This window comes from Phyllostomus discolor, chromosome 2 (assembly GCF_004126475.2).
Source record: "Phyllostomus discolor isolate MPI-MPIP mPhyDis1 chromosome 2, mPhyDis1.pri.v3, whole genome shotgun sequence".
NCBI lineage: Eukaryota > Metazoa > Chordata > Mammalia > Chiroptera > Phyllostomidae > Phyllostomus > Phyllostomus discolor.
In genome coordinates, this window is record NC_040904.2 from 204,978,742 (window position 1) to 205,003,738 (window position 24,997).

Here is a 24,997-nt window from a genome sequence, read left to right on the forward strand (position 1 = left end):
TGGGAAAAAGGGAAGGTTTTGTGTGCTTGTCTCTCCCCTCCCTGTGCAGGCTCTCTCCTAACTCAAAGTGCTTTCTCGTTGGTGTCGTGTTGTGGCCACCACCAGCCATACTTCTACGAGCAGGGAAGAACAGTTAACTATGTTGCCAAGTTTCTGGAAGCCAGGTCCAGAAACTAATTATAGTTTCTTAATGAATTATATGGGTACTGCTGTGTGATTGTAAAAAATCCCTTCTAGACCTACAAAATCAGACTCTTTGGGGATGGGACCCGGGAGTCTGTATTTTAATATGTTCTGTAGGTGGTTCTTACTATTAATATAGTTTGAGAATTACCTGCTTAGTGGTCAAGAGCGCTTGAGAGGTTCAAATCCTGCCTCTACCACTAACTCACTGGGTGATCTTGGGTGTGTTATTTAAGTTCTCTGGGCCTTAGTTCCCTAGTCTGTAAAACGGGGATGATCATTAGTTACAGCCTCGAGGGGTTTTGGGGAGACGAAATAATGTGTGTAAAGCACTTAGCGCCTTGTGAGCCGCTGCGGTGGGCATCCCGTTGACAATAGCAGATGAGGACAGTCCCTGCGGCGACTGGGGACCCTAGAGCTGGGAATGTGATGCAGGTGATTAACCCAGCGGGCCAGTCGGCCTCAAGCGGATGCGCATCAGAATTCCCTGGGGTGGCTGTCTCAATACTGATTCTTGGGCCCCAGTCCCACGTGTTGAGCCAGCCAGTCTGGGGAGGGGGCCTAGGAATCTGTATTTCTCTATGCTCCATGAATGGCTCTGACAAACATCAAAGCTTACGATGCCGCCCTGCAGGGGTATCAGCGGGGCAGCTTTGTAGCGGAACAGACCTGTGTGTTCCACAGCCTGTTCTTCCCCGAAAGAGCCGTATAACCTTGAGCGTGTTAAGCGCTCTCGCCTCCATTTTCTCATCTGAAAAAAAGACTGTAACGATCCCCATCTCACAGTGTTATTTTACAAATTAACGCCCATACAGCAAGCACGTTGCCAAGTGCCTAGCACAGAGCGAGTGCCCAATAGGTTGCAGCTAACATCCAAAATCCAAGCAAAACGCTGCCTCCGTCCACGAGTCTCCATTGAAAATGCTGCTGTCAGTAAGGCCCCTCCGAGTCGATAAAATGTTCTGGTCTTTGCTTGACACTCAGTGTCAGCTGGTGGTTTGCAGTCACAGACAACACCCTTCTCCTCGGGTCCTCAGGGAGGGGAAACTCCTCCGCGGTCTCCCTGGGGCCCCGCTAGGCTAGATACAAGAGGCTAAGTACAAATGGAAAATTTTCCGTCCCCTTTTCGGCTTTGCAAAGTATTTGACTTCGCAGTTTCTGTAGGAGGCAATTTCGGTTATTTTTACCCGTGTGATTGATGGCTGGCAACATGGCACGTAGGTTCAGTTCCAGATCTCAGAGCCGCCAGGTCTCACAGGAGAGTCAGCTCTTCCAGCCCCTGGAGGAAGGGCCCCATCACCCTTGGCCTCAGGCGCGCCCCGCTCAGGACACCCCTCCTGGTAACCGTGCACGTGGCTTTCTCCCGGGGGCCCAGGTACCACTACTACGGCATCGCGGTGAAGGAGAGCTCCCAGTACTATGATGTGATGTACTCCAAGAAAGGAGCCGCCTGGGTGAGCGAGACGGGCAAGAAGGAAGTGAGCAAACAGACGGTGGCCTATTCCCCCCGGTCCAAGCTGGGAACGCTGCTGCCCGAGTTTCCGAATGTCAAAGACCTAAACCTGCCGGCCAGTCTGCCTGAGGAGAAGGTGACCACGTCTGAGGGGTCCCCGGGGGATGGGTGGGGGGGTCTCACTTTGTTACACAGCACACACACACACACACACACACACACACTTTAATTGCAAAATGGTGAGTTAAAAACTATAAAGCTAGCGATCTGAATCAAGTGTGGACTTGAGTTAATAACAATGCATCCGCCCATTAGTTAGGACAAAGGTACCATATTCATATAAGATGGTAACAATAGAGGTAACCGGGCGTGGGGTGTATGGGAAGTCCCTGCAGTATCTTCAAAACTTGACTGCAAATCTTAATATGATTCTAAAATGGAAGGTTTGTCTAACCCACCCACCTACCTACCTGCCCACCCACCAACCTACCTACCCGTCTCTGAGGCTGCACTGTCTCAGTCCACAGGGGAGGGACGCCTCTCCTCTAGACGGGTTGTTTAAAGGATAAAGTTTATTTCCCGTGTGCCGCAGAGGATATGGTGAGTCCAGTTTTGTAGACAAAAGAGATTTTGTAGGTATAGTGCGTTATACCATAACTTTAAAATTCTTGAGAAAAAATCTTTTGCCAGGCAGATTCCAGAGGATTTCCGGCGTCCTCTCTGTGATTTTGGCAAAAGCACCTCTCCTTATTAACGCACACTAGGTTTTAGCTTTTCAACATGTCAGCTGTTGAATTAACTTGTAATTCACCAGGCCCTACGAAACTGTGCTGCGTGCCAGGCACCGTGCTAAATGCTGGGTAATAAGCCCTTTTATTTTCCCAGAGCCCGCGGGGCCAGGGGGTGGAGAATGGGGACGGAGAGAGAAACCCCTGTTTTCCGTACCAAGCGCGAAGGCGCCGACAGAGAACCCCTCTCAGGTGCTGTGCGAGCTTGGAGGAGGGAGCTGAGGGTCGAGCGTCCCCAATGGGAACGGCTCTCACCGGGGTCAGGGGGACGAGCAGGGGCGAGGCGGACTCCGGCCCCTCATCAGGGAACAGATGACTTAAAAACTGAAACTCCAAGGGCGGCGGTAACCCTGCGTTAATGCATACCTTTATTGTTGACCTCCCCTCCGACAGGTTTCTACCTTTATTATGATGTACCGCACACACTGTCAGAGAATACTGGACACTGTAATAAGAGCCAACTTTGATGAGGTAGGTCAACAAGTGCTGAGCTGTGAACACCCTGTTAAAATATTGTAATGAAACTAGCTCCTATTTCACGAGCTCCTGCTAGGTGCCGGGCCTCCCGGAAGCCCCAGGTGCACATTAGTAGCTCCCTCACCCCTCACACTGATCCTAGGAACCAGGCGCCGTTCTGACCCCGCTTTAGAGATCTCCTGTGGGAATCGCAGCTGGCACGGCCTTCTCCCTGGTCTGGCCAGCGAGCTGCGTCCTGCCTGGTGGGCCTGCGAGGGAGATGGTTTTGTCAGAGTATCGTTGCAGCCAGGATTACAGGTTCGGAAAACCTAAAGGAAAGCCTCCCTGTGTTTTGGGTCCAATGTCTCCCGGGGCTCACCTGCGGCTGGTGCCTCTGGAGCTGCTCACCCTCCGGCCTCCAGGTCTGGTGCGCATGTCCGTCAAATCCTGCCAGTAGGGGACCGCAATGGGCAGTCCAGGAAACTTTACTTTAAATAATCACTTTCAATCATTTGCCCCTGATTATTTCACTGTGTCTGCTTGCAAAGGGTCAGAACTCCTTCCTTATGCCTGGTAAGAAGTTTCCACTGGGTCTCGGCCCACGCGGTGCCAGGCCTTCTATGTAAGGTACCTGACCTCACCCTGGTGATAGGGAGGCACGTTGCCTCCACTGTGTAAAGCTGACAACCCTCCTGTACTTAGTCCTGACCTCCAGATGCAGCTGACACGTAAGTCAACACGGGCAAACCGGAGCACGGATTTTCTGCCCCAGATCTGTGTTGCGAGTCTCAGTGCACCACCGCAACCCACCCACCGCTCAGGCCACGCACGGCGATTCTCCTCCCTCCCTCCCCTGCGTGTCCAGTCAATCGGGAGGCCCTGGCGCCTCTGCCTGCAGATAGGACCCTGTCCGTTTCACACCTAACTTCATCTAAGTATCAGCTCTTACGCTTTGCACTCCCCTCCCTCTTTTCTCTCTCTCCTCACTCCGAGGAGCCGGCACCTTTGCACACTAAGTGGCCCCGAATGCAGAGAGGGAAGGCGGTCAACACTGGGTGGAACCGCCCCCTGCCCTGCCCCACCACCCGAAGGCAGCCCCAGAGCTGAGCGCTGCTGATGGGGCTCCGGCGCCTCGTGAGGCAGATGCCTGGGAGAGACCGAGTTTCCACAGATTTGTTTTAACACACACAGCCACTGATCTTTTCCAGAATGTCTGCTAGAAATTGACTGCTCATAAAAAAAGAGTAGGACTGTGTGCCAGGAGAGCTTAGATGGCAATGAATTCAGAATCCGCCAGCTCTTAGGAATCTACTCGGCAGAACTCCCTCTAGGAGTTGAAAGGACAGGCAGTGGGGGGGGGGGGGGCAGGACCCAGCAGGAGGCCAGCACCCAGGGATGGGCTGGGGCGAGGGGACAGCAGAGGGCTCTCTGGAGGGCAAGTGCCTTGTCTGGGAGATGTGGCTGTCTCCAGGCCCTGCCAGACCAACCCTCAGCCACCAGGCGTCCCAATGACAGGTGAGCAGAGCCGCAGTGGGGATCCTGGCTGGGAGACGTTCAGAACTTAGGCAAGGGTGTGCCACGTGCTCGGACAGTGCACCGACTCCTTGGGCCTAGCAGGGCTGGTGCCCCCGAGATGTAATAATAATAATAATAATAATAATAATAATAATAATAATAATAGCTAACCTTCATTAAGCATCTATTACATACCAAGCACTACAATAAATACTTTTAAGGAGTCTTTACCAAAGCCTATGCACAATAAATCCTACTTTTATTCCCATTTTACATGTAAGGAACTCTGGAAGGCAATCTTCACTCATCTGGGCTGTTTTTGTTTTTGTTTTCAATCTGGATGAAAAGTTTGCAGTGTCTCCATGGTCATGGAACGAGTAGAACGGTGACCGGAGTTCCACAGTTTACAAACCTGACTCCACTCACCACCCTGACCATGTTTTCGGCAATTACCGTTTTCCCTCCAGGAACTCAGGGGACACCTTCTCTTCCCATTCCTCGCCCCCCACCCCAAGCGTCCCATCCAGTGTCGACCCTGGGAAGCCCAGGCAGGCCACAGAGGTCGGAGAGGTCTGTCCCCGAGCCTGAGGTCAGGTTGCCAAGCTGGGGTAGGGTAGCCTGGCGAGGGGAAAGCAAGAGCCTACAGCTCAGAGGGGCCTGAAGGACACAGCAGGCCACCAGAGCAGGGGCCAAAAGCTGGGAGGTGGGCAGCAGTTCAAGGAGGGACATGGGTCCTCGGGAGGCGGGGGGAAGCCCAGTTACCTTGTGAAGAACCAACCGCCCCAGTGGCAAGACAGGCAGACACGAGCCGGCTGTCATCTGTCCCCCAACTTGCTGTCTGGCTTTGGACAGATAGGTCTATGTCACCACAAAATGGGAGTGACGGTTTCTCAGCGGCAGTCCTCCCGTGAGTGTGAAGTGAGAGAACCCGTGCGCAGTACCTGGCAGGCGGTAGGCACTCCGGTGATAAAGCTGATGCCAATGAGAGTACCACCTCCAGGGTTCTGGGCCGGGTACTAAATTACCTCCTGCACTGGGTCCAGGATTTCTATGGGAGCCAGGCGTGGGGATAATGCAGTAGGTGGGGAGAGACCCCGTCTGCGGAGGAGGGGAGGGCACCTAGCCCAGGAACCAAGTCGAGCCCATGAGATCACAAATCTCAGCTGTCCCCTAACTTCAAGATGAGGCCACTCCTCAGTGCTGGCTGCAGTCTAGATACTTTAAAATGTTATGACATATACAAGTTCATTCTCTTCTGCCATGTCCCTTCACTTCCCTGATCTGGTCCCACCCCCATCCCCCCTGCTCTGCTCTTTCCCTGACCTCCAGCTCACACACGAAAGACACAGGTGTTGGGGGTCATGGGGGGGGGGTTTCCCTGCTTTGGACATCCGCTCTGCATCTTTTCTCAACAGTTCGGCCTGGGTCCCTGCTGTCATCGTATTAATAACACCTCCACGTCGTCCGAGTGCCTGCTGCATTCCTGCTCCCCGCCAGGTGTTGGGGTGGGGCGGCCACAGCTCACTGCCCAGATATCACCACCATCCAGCACCCCAGAATGGCGCTAGCGGGCCGGGGCTCTCTGGGAAACGGAGGGATTTGGATAGACAGGGGCCCTTATACTTTCTCCAGGGTTTGGCACCCAGGTTTGCATCTGGAGATTTGTTGGTGGTGCTGCTCTCTTCCCTCGCAGACTCATTCCCCTTCACAGCAGCTCTCACACTGTTCCCTCTTTTTCTGGAACTCCCAGGGACCCCCAGGGCACCCATGGGCCCAGACAATAGTAACTTCCAGTCATCTGAGCTTTTAAAAAACAATATCACCGCCTTCCCTGCCTGAAACTGTCCCCAGACCACGGTAAGCACGCAGGTGCTGATGGGTTCATGTGCTCACCTTCCCCTGGGGCGGACCCGACCCGGGCTGCCAGGCCACACGCGTGGGCAGGGGCAAGACTTGGGACAGGAGGACCCTCCCGGGACTCCTGAGCTGCACCAGGCTGGGGTGGCCCTGGCCACTACCGGGGAAGTGGATGACTCCAGCATTGCAGGCTGAGTCGGCCTTGGGAGGGTCCCCAGGCTCTGCCAGGGGGGCACTGTGTGACCTCATGGTTCTTCTCTCTGCGGGTCTGTGCAGGTTCAAAGTTTCCTTCTGCACTTTTGGCAAGGAATGCCGCCCCACATGCTGCCCGTGCTGGGCTCCTCCACGGTGGTGAACATCGTCGGCGTGTGCGACTCCATCCTCTACAAAGCTATCTCGGGAGTGCTGATGCCCACCGTGCTGCAGGCATTGCCCGACAGGTGGGTGCGCCCTCCTCGTCTCCCCTCGGGGCCGGTCCCCGGTATTCACCCTGACTCCGACCGCGCACTGTCTGGCGGTCTCCCTTACAGGGACCGTTAACACTAAACTCTTAGGAATGAAGTGTTTAAAAAAGTGGTTCGAGACTCAAAAGGTATAACATGGCACACCGTGAAAACTTCCCCTCACCGTTTTTCTTCAGCCCCTCGGTCCCCTCCCCAGAGTGTCAGATGCAGTGGTTTCCTCTCGGGTCCGTCCACACCAGCCGTGCACTGTGTGCGTGTAACCAGTGCATACACGGAACACATAGTTTTTCTCACTGAAATGGGGTGACCCAAGTGTACTCTTCTGTGCCTCCCTTAAAATATAAAATCTTGGAGATGAAGTGGGACATGCCCGTGCAGAGCACTCTCCACTGTGCCCCATGCTGCCCTTGCCCTGGGGGGCGGGCCACCTGAGGCCCCTCACAGGACTCCCTCTCCCGGGGCTGCCATCTGGGATCAGCCCTTGGGGGGGTCAGAAGGAAGATCAGAGAGAGGGAAGAGAGTGAAGTCAGGAGATATGGACTCCCTGCCTCTCTTTCTGGGAGGCCGCCTCGGGCTGGTGGGGCTGGCCGTGTCCCCACACCCTACCCCCGGGGTTCTGCTGCCTTCCGGGTCGTCCTTTGGGCATGGAGGTGGTCAGAGCCCGCCAACCCCAGGTGGAGGCAGTCCTCCTGTATGGGCTCCTCTTCGCCTGTCTCGTCCCTTGTAGATAAACTGTCCTATTCGAGAGGCATCTGCTTACTCTCGGGACTCTTGCAGACAGCACTGCACGTGGGTCTGTAAGGACCTCTGTTTTGTTCTTTATACCTGCATACGGTGCCACTGCCTTGAGTTTCTCGCTGATTGATGTTTCCGGTCTTGTCCCACCACAAACAGTGCTGCGCCGAGTGGTGTTCGAGTCCGTTCTCCACGCAGCGGGGTGTGTCTGTTTCCAGGACTGCAGTAGCAAAGTGCCACAACTGGGTGGCTTAAAATAACAGAAAGCTATTCCCTCGCAGTTCTGCAGGCCAGGAGCCCGAAAGTCAGGTGTGGGCAGGGCTGGCTCCTTCTGGAGACTCTGAGGGAGGGCCCGTTCCATGCCTCTCCCCGCTTCCAGCGGTGGCTGCCAGTCCTGGGAGTGCCTGGGCTTGCAGACGCCTCCCTCCAGGGCCTGCCTCCATCTTCACATCGACTCCCGCCTTGGGTGGGCCGCCGTCCTCCTATAAGGACCAGTATCATTGGAGTTAAGGCCCACCCATCTCAATGAGATCCTCGATTTAATTACTTCTACAAAGGCCCTTTTTCCAAAAAGCCACCTTCACAGGTCTGGGTGGACACACGAGTATATTTGTGGGACATGAGTGTACGTGCAGGGTATATTCCTATGGGGCTCAATTCCTGGTTCAAAGGGCATGTGACTTCAACGTATCTCAGTAAACTTTTATTTGCATCTGTCTTTTGATGAGTGGAGTTGAACATATCTTCGTATCTTCAAGAGTGATTTCTGTTTCTTATCCATGAATTCTCTGTTCTTGCCCTGTGTCTATTTTTCCATTTGATAGTTGATGTTTTTTCTCATTGACTTTTAGGAACTCTTTATTTATTAGGGATATCAACCATTTACTTATAATAGGAGTTGCAAATATTTTTTTCGTTTTGTCTCTGCTATACAGAAAGGATATTTATGTAGCTGAGTTTGTCAGTCCTTGTTTTTATGGCTTCCGGATTGTGTATCGTAGTTGTACAGGGCTCCCCTCTCTGGTTAGAAGGTAACTTCTCTGAGGTTCATCATCCCATTTCACTTCATGGTTTAATTTTGCACTTTTGGATTTTGGGTCAGTTTGGAATCCAACCTGGTGTAAGCAGTAAAGTGTGGCTTCGTTCCCATGCCCCCCCCCAGCAGCTATCCTATTGTCTCAACTCCAGATGCGAATTAGGCCACCTTTTTTTCATAGGTCTGGGGTGGCTCCTTTTTGTAGAGTGCATTTCATAGGTGTTTGGGGCTATTTCTAGACCTCCTATTCGATACCAGTATCAATACATTTCTATATAATTTATGTTCCAGTGTCACTGTCTTTTAAGTTTTGTACTTTTAAACAGATTTTGATATTTGGTAGGACAAGCTTTTAGAATTTTCCTTAAAAATGTTCCTGTTATTGGCAGTTGTTTTTCCATATGAAATACTTTGGCATCAGTTTGTTTATTTAAATACATACCCAACATAGATACAAATATACGTAGCTTTATTGGGGTTATGTTACACTGATAGAACAATTGGGAGAATTTTATCTTTATTACAATATATTAAGAATTCCCGGCCCTGGCTGGCGTAGCTCAGTGGATTGAGCGAGGGCTGGGAACCAAAGTGTCCCAGGTTCGATTCCCAGCCAGGGTACATTCCTGGGTTGCAGGCCATAACCCCAGCAACCCCAGCAACCGCACATTGATGTTTCTCTCTCTCTCTCTCTCTCTCTCTCTCTCTCTCTCTCTTTCTCTCTCTATCTCCCTCCCTTCCCCCCTAAAAATAAATAAATAAAATCTTAAAATAATAATAAATAATAAATAAAGTCTTAAAAAAAAATTCCCAACAAAGACACAGTTTGCCTTGCTGTTGATTCTGAGCTTCAATTGTGTGGTCTTCAGGAGTGCTGTAAAATTTTAAAATAGAAATCTTAGACATTTTTAAAGTTAAATTTGCTCTTAGATATTTATTTCTTTTTTAAGTATATTCTTTTTTAAGATTTTATTTATTTATTTTTAGAGAGGAAAGGGAGGGAGAAAGAAAGAGAGAGAGAAACATCAATGTGCGGTTGCTGGGGGCCATGGCCTGCAACCCAGGCATGTGCCCTGACTGGGAATCGAACCTGTGATGCTTTGGTTCGCAGCCCGTGTTCAATCCACTGAGCTACGCCAGCCAGAGCAGATATTTATTTCTTGTTGTTATTATAAATGCAGTCTTTTCCTTTATATCTCTTGGCTGATGGTTGTTTATATATATGAAAGCTTTTGATATTTATATATTATATTTTGACCTGACGATGTTAAAATTAATTCTTATTGTTGTACTCCTTTCTTGAGGTTCTCTTAATTTTTTCTGGTTTATAACTGTATATTATCCAAAACATAGATAATTCTACCTTTGCCTTTCTAGTTCTTATACCTCCTGTTCATTTCACTTGTATAATTACATTGGCATATACCTCAAGAACACGGTAAAGCTCTTGACTTTAATGAGAGTACATCTAGTGTTTTGCTCTGCCTGAAACATGAGGCTGGCTTTGGGTTAAGATTGAAATATTTTATCATGGTGAGGAATGTCTGCCTTTTCTTAATTCATGAAACATTTTATGAAGAATGGTTGTCGAATACTATCCAACACAATGCTTGCTGTTCACGGTCTGTGGAAATGCTCAGATGGTCCATCTCCTGACGTGAATCGTTCTTGCGTCTCCACAGTGCAGTCAGTCCTCTGACTCACAGTAGATTGCTTTCTGCAATGTGTTGCAGGACCTTAGGTGCTAATGCTTTACGGAGGTTTTCGGCATTAAAAGTCGTCAATGAGACTGGTCTGCAATATTCTCTTTGTGTTTGATCTTTGTCCGTTGTTGGTATCATTGTTTTTTGGGTTCTTGTTTTGCTTGGTTTAGTTCTGGTTTGGGTTGGGTTGGGTTGGGTGTTCTCGCTTCATAAAAGGAACATGAAAGCTTCCTGCCCTTTCCCCCCCCAGGGTCTGCAGCAGTTTAAATGGCACTGAAAGTATTTGCTCTTGCAGATTCCGTAGAATTAATTCTCCTTTGAAGGCATCTGGGCCTTGTGTTTTGTGGGGATAAATCTTCAAAAACGTTCTCCTTGTTTTCCTGTAGTAATTGGTCAGTTTAGATTTTCTGTCTTCTCTGAGGTTAAGTTTGGGTGAAGTATATTTGCCTAGAAAATGATCCATTTCTTCCAGATCTTTAAATGTATTCACTTAGTGTTGAGCAAAGTGGGTTTGTACACTCACTGGATTTCTGGCGTGTCTGTGAATACTTCTGCTTTACTGAGTTTTAGTGTGTGTGGCCGTGCTTTCTGCCATTTCTTTGTAGTTAGGTTACCTAATTATTCTTTCAAGGAAAAACCACTGGGATATACTTACCAATGTTATTATTTTTCCTAATGTATCAATAACTGATTTTACTTTACTAATTGATTTATTTTCCTTTCTGAAGTTTACTCTTATTTACTCCGTAAATACTTACTGAGCGCTTCCTCTCGGCCTGTCCCAGTTCTAGGAGTTTGAATCACATCAGTCACACACTGCCCCCAAATTAACCAAAAAATAGATGCCTGCTTTATTTACATGCTTACCCCTCGTTTAATAGCATCAGTATTTCTTAGCTTTTTCTTTGAGCACTCTTTTAGCTGTATCCCACAGATTTTGATATGTAATATTTTAATAATCGTTATGGTCTAAATATTTTGCAACTTTGGAGTTCCTCTCTGTTCTAAGATTTGAAAAAAAAAAAACAAAACCACTTTAAAATCTTCAATCGTTGGGAGCTAGTGTCTTCTGGTTATGTTATTTTATCTTTTATTGCTTTGTGATTAGAGACTGCTTCTGAACTATTCTTTTGAGACTTGACTTAGGTTTTCTTTGTTGTCTGACACATGGTCATTTTTCTTACACTTGAAAAGAAGCAGCGCTCTCGGTCTTCCGGGCACAGACTCTGACATACTGTGTGTGTCTGGACCAACTTTGTGGTTCTTTAGTTCCGAGACATCTTCTCACTTAGAAGTCGAATAAAAGTGGTGAGAGTGGGCGCACTTGTCTTCTTTCTGATCTTAGAGGAAACGCTTTCAGCTCCTCCCCATGGAGCCTGATGTTAAAGCCGTGGGTTTGGCATACCCACTTTGCTGAGAGGGGTTTTTTGTGTGTGTGGTTTTTTAATCATAAATGGATGTTGAATTCTGTCGAATGTTTCTTCTCCATCTATTGAAAGGACCGTGGGATTTTTATCCTTTGTTGTGCTGATGTGGTGAATCACACTGATTGAGTTACGGGCATCGAACCCCATCGTCCTTGTATCCCTGGAGTGGATCTCGCTTGATCCTAGTGTAGGATTCTCTAATGTGCTGCTGGACTCGGCGGGCGCATGTTCTGTTGAGAATATTTGTATCATGTTCATCAGGAATAGTGGTCCCTAGTTTTCCTTCTCAGTAGTGTCTTTGTCTAGCTTATGACGTATCAGACTAATGTTGGCCTTGTAGAATGAGTTTGGAAACATTTCTTCGCTTTCAGTTTTTGGGAATGACTAGAGAATGGGTATTGATTCTTCTTTAAATGTTTCCTGTGAATCTACCTGTTCCTGGGCTTTTGTTTGTTGAGAGTTTTTGTGATTACGGATTCAGTTTTGTTACTAGTTCTGTTAAAGTTTTCTGTTTCTTCTTGGTTCAGTCTTAGAAGATTATAGTTTCTAGGAGTGTGTCCATTTCTACTAGATTGTCCAATTGTTGGCATACAATTGTTTGTAATATTCTATAATGCTTCCTTGTATTTCCATGGTGTCAGTTATAACTTCTTTTTCATTTCTGATTTCATTGATTTGAGCCCTCCCTTCTTTTCTTCTTGTTGAATCCAGCTAAAGGTTTATACATTTTATCTTTTCAAAGAGCCAGCTCTTAGTTCCCTTGTAGTTTTAGTCTTTGTTTATTTCTACTCTGATCTTTACTATTGCCTTCTACTAACTGTGGGCTTTGTTTGTTCTCCTTTTTTTAGTCCCTTTAGGCATAATCATAGTTATTCTAAATTCCCTCTTTGATAGTTTGGTTCAGTTGATTACTTTATCTCTTGAGAGTGGGTTCCTTTTCTTCATGTTTTGTGTGTCTTACAATTTTATGTTGACAGCCAAACAGTGTGCGGAACAGTGCAGACTGAGGTAAATATTGCAGTGTTAGTGCCTGGAAATGAGCATGCCTTTTCTTCTCCTAGGCTCTCAATGGCAGGAACTGAGTCCGGTTATTCAAGAGTTCATTGGGTTTGGGGCTTGCTGTCGCTATGGTTACCGTCAGTGTACCGGCAGATTCGAATTCTTTGGGGGTACCTTGAGTTTAGGTTGGAAATTTGTTTATTGAGGGGCTTTCTCAACGTTCCTGCCGCATCCTCAGCATTGGGTCTCCCCTGTGGACCTCTGCGGCACTGGTCAGCCTGTTTGGGGATGGGGTGAGCGCGGGCGGGTTTGCTGTTATCCTGACTCGGTCTTAGGTAAGCCCCGTGGTTTTTGGCAGTCAGAGCTGGGCATTTTCAGTGATCATGCCCCACCCCAGAGATGAATCTCTTTAACAGTCTGAGCCCAGGATGGTGTCTACCAAGTCAGAAAGCTTTTTTGTTTTACCCTCCCCCACCTGCTGTGAGTCTCTCCCTGCGTGCCCAGGCCAACAGCATTTTCTGCCCTTCTCCCTCCAGCCCCTTGTGGCCCCTGTGCCTTAAGGGAGAGGTGTCCCGGGCGGGCCTCATGCTTTTTCCGCAGCAGCGGCTGCGCCCCTCCTCCAGGCATGCACCTCAGAGACGGGCTTTCTCCGCTCCCCCTCCCATCCTGCCCCCAGTCTTCCTCGGGAGTGTCTGGCCAGGTCCATGGAGATCTGGTGAGCAGACGCACACTTCCTTTGCATCTGTGGTTCCCAGAGTTCCAGACGCTCTCATGCTATCTCGCACTTGGCCTTGAGCAACTGGAGCCGAGTTCTTTTCGCTGGACGCGGGACGTCCTGCGGTCCTCCCTCCGGCACGGCCGAGCCAGTGCCTGGGTCCCCTCTTTGTGAAGGTGCCTGTCTTTCCACAGATTCCAGGAAGGCGGTGTGACCTCAGCTCTCGGGTGGGTGAACAGAGAGTCGTGACTTTCAAGGTTATCTGGCTTCTTATTTTTATGGTGGGAGTGATGCTCTTTCCCATTTTCCACACTCTCGGTGGAACAGAGGCATACCAAAATGGGCCGGTGAAGGTCCGATGTTAGGGTTATGCTTCTCTGCATGTTTCAGGTGCTCTGCACTAACACTGAATTGTTTTTATAACTTGGAATTAAGAGGCAGGAGAAGGGCAGACGCTGGGGCCACAGACGTGGCCACCGTCTGCACACAAGGGAGGAGAAGGTGTTTCGGGGCAGGAGTGCAGGGCGGCCTGGGCAGTGCCGGCCTGGGGAGGGAGGCGGAGCGGGGTAAGTCAGCAAGGAAGAGTCGGCTGCAGGGTGGACACTGTGGGAGGAGAGGATGTCGGGGAGCGGGGTGCTGCTGCTGCAGGAAGGTGGGGTGGGCTAGGCAGCCCCTCAGACCAGGAGACCAGGGAGGCTGGGCCTTTCCGCACCCAAGCAGAGCAGCCTGAACATTTAGATTTTTCCTGAAAGTCCCGCAGTCCCATGTCTGGGTCCTAAAACAGAATCCTTTCCAGGCTGAGTCCCTCCTTACTTTTCTCCAGCTTTAATAAAGTCAAACAGTTGCACCGAGCAAAAGGCCCCATCAGCGAGCCTGCTGCTCACTTCCTGCTCCCGGACAGAAAGCCAGCTCCCCCATTCCAGCTGTGAGTGATCCTCCTGAATACGTGTCAGGGACGGAGAACGGCAAACCCACCCTCCCGGACGGTCCAGCAGCCGTAGGAGGGGCACTCCAAACTCTCCTCCAAATTCTGACCTCCGTTGAGTGCAGCTAAATGTTCTGAAGATGTGGTCTCAGAGTTGGATCCAACGCACCTCAGTTGGATACTGTAACCTCTTTTGCTTTATTAGATGTGCAATACTTTAGGTTCCCTCATTATTCAGCATTTATTAAACACCTTCTGTGTATCGGGCACTCTGCCAGGCACAGGGGCTGCCTGAGCCCTTTTCTTTCAGGAGGACACACTTGACATCATTCTTTCCTCATCCACGCACATCCACACACCGGGGCTGGAGGAAATCCCGGCGGCCCTGCCTGCAGAATGTTTAAATCTGACCGTGTCGCATTGTTTCCACTATGAACACCTTCATCCGGGCCCCTCTCTTGCCTGGACTATCGCAGTAACCTCTGAGTAGATCTCCCTGTTCTCTCCTCGCCCTCCTGCAGTTGATTTTCATCACAGACACCGAAGTCGTCTTTTAAAACCACAGGGCAGGATCCAGGGTGTTGCGATAGTGGGGGCAGCTGAGAGAGTGGGGAGACCAGCGATTTCCAGTGCTGTAGTCAGCACTGCCCTGGCCTGTGGGCTGGGTATCGTCCCACAGAGCGACAGGTCGCCAGTTTGATTTCCGGCCAGACACGTGCCTGGGTTGCAGGTGCGGGCCTTGGTCTGGGTGCGTAGGAGAGGCAACCAATAGATGTTTCTCTTTCACATCAGTGTTTCTCTCCCTCTCTTTTTTCCTCCCCTATCCCCTCTCTAAAAAAAAGTAGAATCTCTAAAAGGAAAAATACTGTAGTTGACACTGGGACAGCCCTGTGGAGTTGGGAAGGAAGGCAGCCAGGTGCTGTCCGGGCTGGCAGCTTCCCCAGCAGCAGCGGCAGCAAGTGCATAGGGCCTGGAGAAACAGACAGGGGTCGGTGTCCGAGCTGGTGGGGGTGGGGATGGGGGTAGGGGTGGGGGTTGGGTGGAGCTGGAATCAGAGATAAAGGGGGACATTTGGGAAGAGTTTTGCGGGGGACGTGTCTGAGCTCTGTCCACCTTGGGAGCCATTCATTCATTCGTTTCACTTAACAAACATTTCTCACATGCCTGCTAGGTGTCCGGCCCTATGCTAGGTGCCAAGGACACAGTGGTGCATACAGCCTAGTGGGAAAGATGGACACGGATCAGATAATCACACCAGTTAGTGTATAGTTACCAACCATCACAACCACAGGGCCCTTCCACAGGAATCTCTGGGGGCTCTGACCTCGTGCCGGGGGCTTCAGAGAAGGTTTTCCTGTGGAAATAGCATCTGGTCTGAGATCAGAGAGGTGAGGAGGGGCCAAGAGCGAAAAAGGGCCAGGGTGCTCTCAGATGAAAGGTTGCCAGGGGCGCACAGGCCCAGAGGGGGCACAGACCTGGGTGGAGGCCGCTGGGGCGGAAATGTGGGCGACAGGTGGAAACACACAGTGGGGCAGCAGTGCGAGCTTTGGGGGTCATGGTGAGGATGTTGGTTTTTATGGTACATAATGAGAAGACACTGAGGAGTTCTAACCAGAAGTGAAATGGATCAGAAGTGCAAGGTTTTTGGAAAAACCCGTAATGGACGATGGGGAAGATGGGGTAGAGGTGAGGAGGTGAGCTGGGCAGGGGAGACACCGTGGAAGCTGTGGCGGTGGCCCAGGTGAAGGACGGGGACAGCGTGAAGCGGGAGGCAAGAGAGAAGCGGATGTGGCTGAGCGGGCACTGAAGACGACACCTGTCACACCTGTAACGATAGGAAGGCAGACTGCGTGAGTCTCCAACCAGTGGCCCTGCAAGAGAGACAACCAGATATTGTAAGCTTCGCAATGCGACGAGATGGGCAGCCATCTATGAAAAAAATGAAACCGTGACTGAGTTTAATCAAGCCTTAGGCCTCAGAGCCCATTCATAGGAAGCACATAGGATAGACGAACAGGTTAAATGCACCGCAAGGAAGGCTTCAGAATGTGGGACATTCCAGGGGACGAATCACACAGGGGTGCCAATAAACCAGTGGTGTGAAATAGATTCTTAAAGAGACCTAAGAAATAGAAGAAGGCAATATTATATGTGTGTTATACAAAGAGTAGAGCTCGTTTGGATCCTGGTACTCACAAATGGAAGGATTCCTGGAAGGCAGGAGGGGATGGGATGGGGCTTGGTCCTTGATTCTATGGAGAAATAGGTGATGCCACCTGCTGGTGCAGACGGGGGAGTCGGAGGGAGTGTGGGGCGGGGGGGCGTTGGAGGTGTGAGAGTCTTGGGAGAAGGTTGGAATTTGGTGTAGAAAGGGCAGGAACGAGTGAGCAGAGAAACGTGCTAGGGTTGCCCCGTGGGGTGGAGGCCAGTGATCACTGTGCCACGGGAGAGTCGATGGGAGCTGGAGACAGGGTGGCGTAGGCGGGGTCAGTGGAAGGCAAGGAGGGTGTGGCTGTCGTGTGGGGAGAGGTCCCCGGGGCCCGCGGGACTAAGGAGAGGCTCCATGGAGGACACTGGGCCTCGGGCTGGGAGCAGGTGGTTTTGCGGGTGGGACCCTGAAAACGGTGCTCAGCGTCTTCTCCACCCCAAGTTTCCATCTTGTGTTGTCACCTACTGTCCCCCAGCCGACCTTTCACCCTTTAGCCCCCTCCTACCTCCCGCTCTAACACCGTCCTTGACTTTCCAGATCTGATAGGATTTCAGGGTCCATGTCAGGGTTGTTTGCAAGTGTAAAAAGAGGCTGTTGCTTCCCAGTCCCAGCCAAGCCGCAAGCAGTTGGGTGAGCCTGGGCGCAGACTGGGGGTCAGGCCTGCGGTGTGCTGTCGGAGATCCTGTCCGGCGGGGGCTTGGCCAGACAGGACTGGGCGGTGTGAGGAGGCGAGGCCAATGGCACGTCGGCGCTCTCACACGAGGCTCTTCGGAAAACACGGACGACGGTGTTCGGTGGGCGGGAAGAGATCTGGATGCCACCAAGCCTTGCAGTGGGCTTCTGCCACACCGTGCCTGCCGGGCCGCCCTGTCCACCAGCACTGGCACCAGAGCACACCCTGCCCATGCGCTTCTCAGACCCACCAGCTCTCTGCAGGCCTGGGCTGCCAGCCTTGTCTCTGAAGTCGCTGCTGTTGGGTGCAGCCTAGCGGAAGGCCCGGGCAACGCAGGAGGCACTTAGCCACTTACCACGTGCCCCTTCTCTTTCTAGCTTAACTCAGGTGATCCGCAAGTTCGCCAAGCAGCTGGACGAGTGGCTCAAAGTGGCTCTCCACGACCTCCCAGAAAATCTGCGGAACATCAAGTTTGAACGTAAGTACTGAGTTTGGGGATGGAGCGGAGGTGGGAGAGGGTGGGAAACATTTTCTTGCCAAACCTCCTACATAGGTGGTTAATAAAATACTATTTAATAATAGCTTCCACTTCCTGTTTGTTACTACGAAGCACCAAGTAGTATTCTGAGCACTACCGTGAACTTATTTAATCTTTACAAAACATCCATTCCGGTGGCACACCTGCTTCTACAGGAAAGGGAACAAGCGCGGGGAGTAAGGAGCAGAGGCAGGATTGCCCCCCGGGTCTGTCTGTTTTTGCTGGAGTTTCTGCTCATCGCCTCCACACTCCTTATTCAGTCCTCCTGCCACCTCTGCGGTGCAGGAAGCAGGGTTCCTATTCCCCGGGTGGGGCCTTGGGAGGCAGAGCAACTTCCCCAGAGCCACTCAGCCCCCGGCTAGGGGCCCGGGGTGCAACTCCAGTCTGCCTGACCCCGCCGACCCCCACCCCCGAGCTTTCCCCAGAGCCCCTGCCCACCAACTGGTGGTAGCAGGAGGCAGAAAACAGCTTCAGGGGTTCACATATTCCATTCCCTGCCTAATGAGAAAGCCAAATTAATATTTCTCGCAAGGGGATGGGGACCACGAATCTTTTCTCTGCCGAGCATCGCCGCTCATTCCGCAGCAGCGCTGGTGCGGCGGGAGGACACGGGTCCTGTTCCCCTGCCTCCGTGTGGCTGTGCTTGTGGCAGAGGCACATGCTCTTTGAAGATGAAATGATTTTAAGCAAACCACACAGTTTGAAGATATATGTTCCTTGAAGCCCCGTTTGAATACAGCTTGCCGTTCTGCCTGAAGCTGGTGTCCCCCCCCAAAACTGAAGGGGCTCAAATTACCCTCTCCCCGGGGCGGGGCGGGGGGGCCCTTTCAGCTGCTGCACGGCCGCCCGCGGTGCTGTCACCTGTGGAGAAAGCCCGCTTTATTTCACGGCTCTCAGGCCTTTTCTTTTCGCCGGCGCTAAATTCCACATCACAAAGTTAAAGGAAAAGTAATTAAGGAGGAGGATTAACGATTGATCGGCCTGGAAAATTAGAAGTTCATCTGTCCCCTTCCCCACCCCCGCCCGCCCCACTCCTCTGCCCCACGCCCTGCTTTTCAAACCCAGCCGGCCCAGGGCGCCGGTGACAATGCTCCCGGGGACGTTTCTGATTGCTTCGTGGCCGGTTCGGAGATTAATAAGAGGAATGCCCGAGCCCCGTGTTAATTCTGAGGACAAAACAAACCTGGCGAGGGCTGGCAGCGAGGAGCTCTCCCGGACCTTGTGCCCGTGGGTGCCTGGAGACACCCACTCTTCCCAGGCAGCCCCGGGGTGCACCTCAGAAAGGGGCAAGGGGTGAAAACACACACCGCTCCAGGGGACTCTGTCGTGGTGACGACTCTGGGCGGGCACGTGGCCCGTCTGCCTCAAAACCCGCAGGAGCGAGACGGCCCGACTGCAGGCCATCTGCCTCCTGCATCAGTGTAGGAGACACCAGAACGGGCCAATGGGTCATGAGGTTCATTTACAAAAACTGGCCAGGGATGACTGCAAAGCCACGTTCAAGGTGCAGCCCAGGGCTCCATCCTGGGAGCAGCCCCTAGCACCCCCCTCTACCCCCCCACTCAATCTGCTTTCCTGTTGGACAGACTACCTTTCAAAGGGCCTTCTTCAAAGCCTCCACTTGATTCCTGCAATTATTTATGGGGAGAAGTGATTGAGCTTGCAATTAGCTAAATGAAAGACAAGTAAATAATTGCATTTACTCACGGTTGATTGACGCCGCCGTTTCTCACACCTGCTCGTGTGACTCTGAAATGTGCGCCCCCACATACCGCCATTTTAGGAAATAGCTGTGTGTTGGGGGGGGGGCGGGAACAAAGAATGGAGAGCTGGGTCGCGCCGGCGGGCCCCCGGAGTGCGGTCGGACGAGGAGACAGATTCAGGTCGGGAAGGCATCTGCGCCGGTAAATCCAAAGCAGGACCGTGATGCCTGCAGATATTTCAAATGAACATATTTCAAACGAACTCTTTTCTCCTTCCAGTGTCAAGAAGGTTTTCCCAAATTCTGAGACGGCAAACGTCACTAAATCACCTCTGCCAGGTACGTGTCCTGTGTGTGTGTGTCCTGACTACTGCTGAGACGGGACCAATGAGGACAGATCCCCGAGCCGGCTCCCCGTGGGGTGCCAGGTGTGGCGGGGTGACAGTACCCTCCGAGGGTTCTCGTTCGCTTCCACAGAGAAGGAACAAAGCTGTTAGCCAGTCACCACTTTCCACGGGCATACAGAACACTTTCGCATGCTGGGTGCCCCTTACGCTGTTCTAGGTTCTCAAGCCTGTGTTTTCCTCACGTAAACTGGGGTCTCTTGGCCACTGTTGACATTTTGGGCTGGGCGTGTCTCGGTTGTGAGGAGTCGTTCTGTGCTTTGTAGATGTTGCGTAGCACCCCAGGCCTCTGCTAAGCAGATGCCAGGAGTGCCGCCCACCCCAAATACCACCTGGATCAGGGCAGCCGGGAATGTCTCCCGGCGTAGCCAGGCGCAGGGTGCCCCTCCGTGAGCCGCTGGAATCGGCGATTCAAACGGACGGAGGGGACGGGTGGTCGGTGGTTTCGTGTCGCCCAGGAGAGCTCAGAGCCACAAAGCATGTTAAATATTTAGCCAATTTTAGTTCTTCTTCTAGGTTTCTGTTCCTTTTAGCACAAAAGGAACACATGCTTACCATTTGAAAAGTTCAAAAATAACAAAAGTGTGAATCAGTAAAAAGTGGAAGATTCCACTGTATCTCTGGACTTACAGCTTGGTGGCCTGAAGCCTTGTGCTTCCCACTGACTTTGCACCTTCGGGAAGCGACCCCGAGTCTGCCCGGTGCCGTTCATTACACCACCAGTGATCTAAGGGAGAGGGGGCAGCCTGGTGGTTGCAGGTCCAATCTGGCCCTCAGATGTGCGAGGTTTTGTTCGATTTGCTCATGTTCAAAATGTTTCCCTTTACTTAGTCACTAACCGTTGAAACATGTAGATGACAGCCGAACACCTAGATTTTCTGTTAAAAAACAAAAAAATGCTGAAGAGCTGGCAACCCCAGCGCTGCTGCTTCCCCGGGGCAGTGATCAGCTGGACGGGCTGAGCTCCTCCTCTCCAGGGGGCACCATCCTCCTCTCCCCCACCTCACTCAGGCGTGTCCCCTGCCCGCCTGCTCTCGGGGTTTGCGTTTACAGCCTCTCCCTTACAGTCCCGGTTGTGGGCTGGTGCCCGCTATTGAGGGTCAAGGTGGGAGGGGAGAGGTTTCCAGTTAGAGTGGCCTGAGGCAGGCTCCAGGCCAGGAACCAGAAACTCTGCCACTGGCTCAAAAGCACAGCGAGTGCTCTGGGGATCAGAGGGAAACCCTTCCACATCCCTGCAGGCAGGTGGAGACCCCACACTGGGGCATTGCTGGGGACGTGGCGCAGCCTGCCAGATGAGTATCGGCCAATGAAAGAAGCCCTGCCGTGTGTCCGAGGCTGCGTGCCTGGGGTCACGTCAGGGAGCGGGCGTGGTTTTGGTGTGTACCTCAGGGCCCAGGAAGTTTAGGAAAGCCTTTGGCTCTTGAATGAGCAGGGAGGTGAAAGCACCCACACTTGTGCCCGTGTGTGGACACACACGCGGTCCCTCTCCACGCTCCACGCAGACAGTGTGTAATTCAGTCATGACTGCAAGTGCTGCCTGTCCGTTCCACGGACAGCTGTCAGACACATTCCTGGAGCAGCCAGGGGACTGGGGTTAGCGCTAAGGACGTCTCACGGTACGTCTTAGCATGCCAGCGAGCTTTCCTAAACACACACGAGGCAGGTCAGACTGGCCAGCACACAGCCAAAAACTCCCCCCAAACACTTAAACCCAAGCGCTAAATATCCAGGCCCTTTGGATGCCCTGAGCAAGCAACTTGGCATTCGCCTCTCAGCCGTTCCTCCCACAGGATCTTTTGAGTGCCTTCTGTGTGCTGGACACTGTGTGTGCTTAGTGGTGTTTGCCCTCGGCAGAAAAAACGAAGTAAATAAAAAATCGCTGAATGTGGTTAGGTGTCGGGAAGGCAGCACGGGGCAGGGAGAGAACAACGGGGCCTGGAGGCCCCAGTGGGACCCAGTGACCGGGAGGCCTCTCAGCAGGAGCAACGCTGAAGCTGGAGCGCATGTGAGGTGAGGGTGGCCGGGTCAGGCCGGGGGAGACGGAGCGTTCCAGCCGCAGGAACGCCCTGTGCAAAGGCCCTGGGGTGCGCTGTGCTCAGCGCAAAGAGACGCCCTGAACGGCGGCGGCCTCTTTCATTGAACTCGCCGTCTTGGAACGGTGCCCTCTCTAAACGTAATTGTAAGACATCCTCAGCAGCGTCCCTCTGTAAGAGGCAGGTTGCCTCCCATGTCCGTCTCACAGATGAGGAAACGGAGGTTACTCCGCTTGCCTGACCCTGGTTACTCGGCTGGTCAGCAGCAAGGCCAGGACTCAAGCTGGGCCTACTTGAACCCAGAATCCCAGACCTTTACACTTGTTTTCATTATCGTTCGGCTGACCCAGTTCGTGTGGCCTAGGCCTCTGGGACTTCAGCTAGAGGGCCCTGTGTTCAGACACCCTGGGTGTGAGAGCCATCGTCAGTGTTGACCTCGTCCTGGAAGCTCACAGGCAGTGGGAGACATACCGTGTCCCTGTGTATTTGAAATCTTCTTTTTTTTTTCCCATTTCATTAAAGACTTCTTTGGAAATGGGCAAGTGAAGGAAATGGCTCTGGAAATATTTTTCTTTGCTTTTATCAATATTTTCCCAAGTTGGTGGTTCCAAGCATTGTTGTCCCAAGTGTTGTTTGCACTGGCAAGTGTAAGTCCTCCGCCGAGGGTTTGCTGAGGCAGCTGCAGTGCGGACACGTGCGCACGCACACGCCGATGAACTACCGAGTCTCGAGTCTCGGGTGGAGTTCCTCTTTTGCTCCATCTCAGTTGTATCGATAGTTGTTTTCGTCATTACAGCCACATGGAAAACAAAAGGCGGGAGCAGAAAGGCAGACTGCAAACGGCTTCAGGATGCATTCACGTGGGAAAATGCACAGTGCAAAATCCTCGGGGTTCAGACTATCACAGGCCCGGGGGCAGCAGGACCGCCCCTTGGTCTGGGGGTGCTGCTTCTCCGGCGCTGGAAGACGGAGGGGCTACTCAGCACCAGCTCCCTCCCACAGGCTCACCTCGGAAAGTGGACGGACCTCCGGGCCTCATCCCATTCTCCACGGGATAGAGACCAAAGGGGCTGGGAACGGCAGGGGTCGGGCCCTTGGGGTCGTGGGTTGTTTTGTTTGTTCGTTTGTTTTTGTAGAGAAAGGGAGGTGGGTGTGAGAGAGCCACAAGAGAAAATGGTATACGGATCTTTTGAGTTACGGACTCACCTGCTTATCCCTGCAGTTGAGTTTGCCTGAACGTCAGAGTAGTTTGCAAATGACCGTTGGCAGATCTGTTAAAAAGGCTTAAGGGAAACGAAGCCAAGGGGCTTGTTCACCTAACAAGCTGTGAGCTAATGCGTTGCCTGGGTTGGGTTCCAGGCGTCGCGGACGGTGATCCACAGCGCGGACATCACGTTCCAGATGCTGGAGGACTGGAGGAACGTGGACCTCAACAGCATCACCAAGCAAACCCTGTACACCATGGAGGACTCGCGCGAGGAGCACCGGAAACTCATCATCCAGTGTAAGCTGTGCCACCGGGGCTGTGTCGTTTGGATTTTTTTTTTTTAAAGAAAGAAAGAGAAAGTATCTTGGGAGATATCTGTGGCATTCCCACTGTCCTTCCCCTAAGACTCCCCCCCGACAGGTACTTCGTGTTAAATGGGTCAGCCCAGAGGGGGCGCTCATTGATTTAAGAGGACCTGTGTCCACATTGCTGGGGAAGGTGGGTGTGGGAGCACCGGGCAGCCCGTGTCATCAGGCAGCAAGCCTCACACGGCACCCTCAGTGCCAGGCACAGTTCCGTGGGCTTCAGAAAAAACGAGAACAGAGCTTGTGGCCTCTCAGGGCATGTCGGCCTCGGCTCAGGTCGACAGGCTGCCTGCTTTTCAGTGAGGGTCAGTGCATCGGCCCCCCAATGGCAGGTGGACCCTCCCGGTCACCTGCAATGTTGGAGAAGGGGATGGGTGGTGATTTACTTCTGCGAACATGTGTTCATGTGCCCGTGGACAGGGATAGCAGGAACACTGCTCCCAGTATCCTGGTGTGGTCGGCTTGTCCTCAGCAGCAGAGGACAGGCGAGGGCCAGAGCACACCACTGTCATTAGTGCATCCCTTGGCCTTCCTCAAACGCCTGTCACAGCCTGCTGCTCCGGGCACCCTGCGGCCTGGGGACCCCGAGTCAGGGTCCTCGTCACCTCCTTACTTTGCACGGCCTGCCTTTCTCCTGCTTCTGGGGAAAGGGGGGCACAAGGGTGTCCACACTCCTCCCAGCACCTCTCTCAGAGGTTGGTGCTGAGAATGGGGGTCGGGGGGAGATAGCAGCTGCTACGCCCTCATCTTCTGAACGGGGTGAGCCCCAGATCCTGATGGCAGGAAGTTATGGACTGGCCGTACCCCGGAGAAGAGGGGCCTGTTCTGCCAAGAGCCCGAGGCCCCCCATTTCCAGTGTACGGCTGCGACACTGATGCCGGGGAGGCTGTCTGCATCAGTCTGTCCGAGCACGTGGTGCTCACAAGCAAACTAGGTTCCCCGGCTGTTCCTGTTAGAGACCCTTCCCCCATTGTGAGCGCTCTCCAAAAGCAGAGGGAACAGGCAAAACCGTGCGCGCTGTGGACCCTCCCTGGGGCTTCCCCCTCGTCAGCCCCAGAGCTCCTCTCAGGCCCTTCTTCCCTGCTCTGTGCAGCCCCAGCCTGCTGTCCAGTCAGGACTGTCGGGGGTGAAATGATCAGCTATAGACTGCCTGCCCTCCGCCAGGCCCTGTGTCAGACCCACCGTGTGCACGCTCTCGGTCTCCACATCGGCCCCACGAGGGGGATTCTCCCATTGCCCCGCCTTGCAGGCATGAGAACCCAGCCTCAGGGAGCTGGGGGACGTTAACCCAGGAGGCAGAGCTGGACCTTGGACCCCAGCCTAGTCCCAGCTTTCCCACCAGGCACTAGTGCTGTCACCGCATCTCCCTGAGTTCTTCCAGTCACGCTTCCTCTCTGCTTTCCCCTGCTCCCTGCTGGGGGGCCAGTGGCAGTCACGGCTGTGAGCACCCCGACTACCCAGGCTGTGTCTCTGATGGCCTTGTGCCCAGGGTCTCGGCCTGGGCCGGGCGTGGGGGAGGTGCCAGGAATGTCCGTGCGAGACCAGACAGATGTATGGGAGCCGAGAACACCCAACCTCCTAGTCCTGCTAACCATGCCGAGCTCTCTTCT

At 52.5% G+C, this 24,997-nt stretch overlaps 1 protein-coding gene across 2 annotated transcripts in view; it reads left to right on the forward strand.

Annotated features, from left to right (window-relative positions):
- RFX4 (regulatory factor X4) overlaps positions 1–24,997 on the forward strand; it is a 136,376-nt gene that overhangs the window by 72,624 nt on the left and 38,755 nt on the right. For both annotated transcript variants that reach the window (XM_036019522.1, XM_028532325.2), the window contains exons 6-11: positions 1,559–1,772; positions 2,818–2,895; positions 6,529–6,692; positions 17,516–17,616; positions 19,659–19,717; positions 23,175–23,319. In XM_036019522.1, coding sequence (XP_035875415.1) covers positions 1,559–1,772; positions 2,818–2,895; positions 6,529–6,692; positions 17,516–17,616; positions 19,659–19,717; positions 23,175–23,319 — 761 coding nt within the window. The remainder of the gene's footprint in view (positions 1–1,558; positions 1,773–2,817; positions 2,896–6,528; positions 6,693–17,515; positions 17,617–19,658; positions 19,718–23,174; positions 23,320–24,997) is intronic.